Here is a 5720-nt window from a genome sequence, read left to right on the forward strand (position 1 = left end):
AAAAAAAAAAAAAAAAAAAATATAAATATTTTTTTATTTAAAAAATTAAATAATTATTAAAATTAAAAAAATAAAAAAAAATAAAAAAAAAAAAAAAAATAATTTTATTAAAAAAAAAAAAAAAAAAAAAATATATAAAATGAAAAAAAAAAAAAAAAAAAAAAAAAAAAAAATCTTTAGTTATAATATAAATATATAATAATAACAATATAATAATTTGTAATCGCTACCACCATTTTTATTAAGAAAAAAAAAAAAAAAGAAAAAGAAAAAAGATACCTCCTTTTTTGTTCTAATTATTTACAATCAATTAAAAAAAACAAGTTGAATTTTTCATTTTTTTTTTTTTTTTTTATATTTAGATCCAGAAAAATATAATAATAATAATTTATATTTTTAACTTTTTCTTAAATAATAAAAAAAATATATATATTTATATATATATATATTCCAATAATATTTAAAAATTTAATAAAATTAGAAAAATTCTTTTTTAAAATATGTAGTCGTAAAAAAAAATATATAAAATATTTTTTAATAAATAATAAAAAAAGAAAAAAAAAAAAAATTTAATTTAAATAATATTATATATATAATAATATATATATGTAAATATATATATTTATTATTAATATAATATATAAAAATATATAAAATATATTTTTTTAATAAAAATTTTAAAAATCATAAAAAATAATTTAAATATATTTATAATAAATTTATATAGAACATTATTATATATTTATTTTATTATATATATAAAAATAAATGACAAAAAATTATATTATGATAATATTAATTTTAATTTTATATTAATATTTTTAATAAGTATTTTTAAAAAAGAAAAAGGGAATATTTTATTAATATATTTTTTTTTTATATATATAACAATAATTTTTTAATATGCGCATTAAAAAAAAAGAAAAAAAAAAATACCAGACTATTCTATTTTTTTTTTAAAGAACATTTTCAGATCTATGAAAAAAAAAAATATATATATATGGTATATATTTAATAATATGTATATAATATAATATAACAATGTCATTATTATTATTTAATATTATTATTTATTATTACATATTTATATAAATAATATAAAATATATATATAATATAAACAATTTTATATATTTTTCAATATATTAAGAATGATGATATATTAATAATATAAGAAAAAAAAAAAAAAATACAGCTAACTCGAATTAGCAGAAATATAAAAAAAATTACAGATCATAAAAAAGGAATAATTTTTTAGATATTTTTATAATATAAAATAAATAAAATAATATAATATTACTTATTTTTTCATAACCATTACTTTATATATATGTAAGTATATATTTTATTATTTTGAATATTCATAAAAATTAAATTATTTTATAAAACTATAAAAAAAAGAATAAATTTTTTAATGCAGCATACGAAGTATTTAATATTATATTATAATATAATAAATTTATATTATATATATATATATTATATATTGTATATAATATTATGAGGCCCTATAAATAAATAATATATTTTTTAATTAACCTATTTTTATAATATATATATTTATATAAATTATATAATTTTTTATTTTTATATCAAATTTTCAGGTTTGTCCTTCATTGAACAAAAATTTCTTTTTTTTTTTTTTCCTTCCTATTATATTTAAAAAAAAGAATATTTTTCCTTTAATAAATAATGGATTATATATTTATATATAGAACTATTATATTATAATATAATAAATATATATTTTATATGAATTTTATTTATATACAGATTTTTTCTTAAAAGTTTTTAAAATATTCGAATTTTCATACTTTTATATATATTATAATATATAAAATAATATACATATAATTTTGGTAGCATATTTAATTATTATATATTATACATATATTATACATAAATATATATGATTATAATAATATATCTGTATTTTGTTTAAAAAACAGAACAAATGAAAAAAAAATTCAGTTATATTTTGAGATATAGATTGTAATAAAAAGTATATAAAAAAAAAGGAATAATATAAGAATTTTACATAAATATTATAATTATGAAAAAAAAAATAAATAAATTATTATATAATATTATATATATATTATTATATGTATACTTTTATATTTATATAATGCCTGCACGTTTTTAAAAAAAAATTCTTTTTAAAAAGTATTTCATTGCGCAATTTATATGGAAAAAANAAAAAAAAAAAAAAAAAAAAAAAAAAAAAAAAAAATGATAATAATAAAGTATACATATATATAATTGTGATAATATAAATTAATATAATATCACAGTATATAATATATATATATATATATATATATAATAAATAATAATTTTACAATTATGCAATATGTTGTATAAATGTATAATTATTTATTTTATATTATTTTATTTATTCTGATTTTTATTTTTTTCACCCCTATATAATAAAATATAATATTTTAAAACTTCTTTCGGTATATCATTAAAATATATGTAAAAATGAAAAATTTTCCAATATTTTATTCCAATAAAAAAAAAAAAAATTATACAACCTTTGTCTATCTTTTATTCAACAAATAAATTCTTTAATATATATTTTACACAACAACTGTATATTCTTCTTTTTTTATGTGTTTTTTTTTTTTTTTTTTCTTTCTTTTCTTTTCTTTTCTTTTTGTTTTTTTTAAAAAATTATAAAAAAGAATCCTTTTCGGCCACATGAATAATTATTTGGCATTTTTCTTTATAACAGTTTTAAGTTTATTTATTTATATATCTTATATATGTAAGTAAAACAAAAGAGGAAAAATAAAATAAACATAAAAATAAAATAAACATAAATATAAAATAAACATAAATATAAAATAAACATAAATATAAAATAAACATAAATATAAAATAAACATAAATATAAAATAAACATAAATATAAAATAAACATAAAAATAAAGGAACATAAAAACATTATTTTATAATTCACTAATTTATTTTTTCCTTATAGATACCATACAAAATGTATATCTAAATAATTATAGTAACATAGTTCGGATTTTATTAATTCTATTTAGCATTCCATTTTTTATTTGTTATTATTGGTCTTTCGCTAAATGTTCAATTGTTAATCCAGGATATGTTGACGACACATGGGAAAGTAATTTATTTTTATCATTTAATATTTCATTTATTTTTCAAATATTTATAAATAAATAAATATATATATATATATACATATATGTTTATATATATATATATTTTTTTTTTTTTTCCCCCAAGTCAATGCTGAAGAAAATAACATTCCAATAGAAAAGAGAAAAATAAGAAATTATGTTCCCAATAAATATACGATATGTGACAAATGTGATTTTTTGGTAAGACCAGAGAGAGCTCATCACTGCAGGGTTAGTTTATAAAATGATGTTAAATGTGTTATCATCACAAAAATAAAATATATATACAATGTATATATATGTTAATATATATCTCACGTATTAATTTATTATTCATATATATTTTTATTAATCATATAAATATATTAATTTAACCATTTATAATTTTTTTCAATTGATTTATTTAATTATTTATATACGATTCAGACTTGTAATAAGTGCATATTAAAAATGGATCACCACTGTCCATGGATAGGCACTTGCGTAGGAGAAAAAAATTTGAAGTTTTTTTTCTTATTTTTAATATATGGTTTTTTTACTACATCATATATTTCTATAACTGTCATACCCATTTTTATTAATGCTCTTTGTGCCAAGGAAATACAAGAAGTAAAACTTAAAAATAAAATAATACAAAAATAAAAAAAAAAAAAAAAAAAAAAAAAAAATAAAAAAAATAAAATAAAAATAATAATTCACTTTCCTTATATTTTTCACAAATATAATTATCTTTTACAAAAATATATTTAAAATTTTCTTATTTTTATAGAATTCTGATAGAATAAACCACATTACTCTCTTGATTAGTAATCGGAAAATTATATACTATTGCATGTATATAAATATATATATCTATATATATATATATATATTTTTTTTTTTTATCATTTTAGCTATCTGTACTGCATTAACTTTAACCTTGGCATTACTTTTTGTAATTTCCCCAATTTACCAAAAAAAAATACACATATATATATTTAAATATTTATTCATTTGTTTATCTATTTTAAAAAATAAATATTTTTTATAAATAATTATAATTTATTCGCTATCTCTTTTAGATGAACTGTCAATATATATATTTTATCTCAAAAAATATTACAGCTATAGAATCGTCCTACAGTGACATGGTATTTTGAAAATACAAAAAAAAAAAAAATATATATATATGTATATATGTATAAATAAACAAATGCAAGTATATAACACTTTTAATTTTATTTAATCTTTTTTGTGTGTAGAATCCTTATGACTTGGGAATATACAATAATTGGAAAGCGGTTTGAAATATAATAAGATTATTAATTCATAAATATATATATATATATATGTATATATTTATTTATGTATATATATTTTTATTTTTTCTTTATTATTTCATTTTATTTGATCTAAATATTCATTTAAGGTTTTTGATGAATTCACATGGAAGTGGTTTTTTCCTCTCAATGTAGAATGTGCTCAAAAGACAAGTACATTTGAAAATACGTTCAATATCATTATAACAATATAACTATATATTATTATGTTACATAATTCTTTATTTTATTTTTACACGTTCGTAGATTATTTATACCCACTGAATGATAAATACATGAATATTATTAATACTGATATGAACGATTTTCTTTTAGATAATAATAATGAAAACATAAAAGAAGATGGAGATTAATTTTATAAGAAGGTATAGGAATATGTTCTAAATAAATGAAATATGTTTCTGTATATATATATATATATATATATATATATATGTATATGTTTTTTTTATTTATTATTTTTTATTTTTTCCTTATTATTAATCATATTTATAATACAACAAATTATTAACAATCATTTTGTTTAATACTTTTTTATTTTATTATACTATATCATCATGAGAAAATATATATATATATATATATATATTGTCATATGAATAATTGAGATAAATTCTTAGCTATGTTAAGATTTACTTATGAATTTATAAAAAAAAAAGAAAAAAAATATATATATATATACATGTTTGTTTCCGCTTATACTTGTATAAACAGATTAAACTATTTCTTATGATAAAGTATCACAAAAAAAATTTTTTTTATAAGACATATATTCATAAGATGCAGATTTGCTAAATAATATTTAAAATTTAAAAACTAAAATGGAAAAAAAATAAAATAAATTAAAATATATAAATATATAAATATACAAATATATATATATATATATATATATAAACGTTGAAATAAAAAAAAAAAAAAAAAAAAAAAATGTATATATAGTGTATATATATTTATATATACTTCACACAAATTTTATCATTCAAACAACTTTCAAATGGTTTAACACATAATTTTATAATTATGTTTATAGAATTTATAAATCATCAAAAATCATCTTTTCAACATCGTCCTCTTCTTTATCTCTAATATTGTTATCACTTTCGTTGATATTCTTTATTTCGTCTTGAATATAATCTTCGTCAAATCCTTTATTTTCTAATTCATGTGATAATAATTCATGAGAATCCGTTGATAGTAGAATTAACATCTTGGTTAATGTTTCGTCTAGAAAAAAAAAAAAAAAAAAAA

The 5720-nt window shown here is 14.0% G+C and overlaps 2 protein-coding genes across 2 annotated transcripts in view; one reads left to right on the forward strand and one right to left on the reverse strand.

The window, feature by feature from the left end:
- Positions 1–2702: 2702 nt before the first annotated feature.
- On the forward strand, positions 2703–4822 carry PRSY57_1114300 (palmitoyltransferase, putative; the record flags this gene model as incomplete). The annotated part of the gene is made up of 10 exons (XM_020114936.1): positions 2703–2769; positions 2985–3134; positions 3257–3381; positions 3577–3759; positions 3920–3956; positions 4044–4084; positions 4212–4280; positions 4392–4430; positions 4559–4622; positions 4716–4822. The coding sequence occupies 10 exons, from the start codon at positions 2703–2705 to the stop codon at positions 4820–4822; spliced, it is 882 nt and encodes a 293-aa protein (XP_019970305.1).
- Positions 4823–5505: 683 nt separating this feature from the next.
- Positions 5506–5720, reverse strand: part of PRSY57_1114400 (rhoptry neck protein 4) — a gene marked incomplete at both ends in the record, with an annotated part of 3851 nt that continues 3636 nt past the window's right edge. Inside the window, one exon of the mRNA XM_020114937.1 lies at positions 5506–5696. Within this exon, the coding sequence (XP_019970306.1) occupies positions 5506–5696 (191 nt within the window). The remainder of the gene's footprint in view (positions 5697–5720) is intronic.

This window comes from Plasmodium reichenowi, chromosome 11 (assembly GCF_001601855.1).
Source record: "Plasmodium reichenowi strain SY57 chromosome 11, whole genome shotgun sequence".
Lineage (NCBI taxonomy): Eukaryota > Apicomplexa > Aconoidasida > Haemosporida > Plasmodiidae > Plasmodium > Plasmodium reichenowi.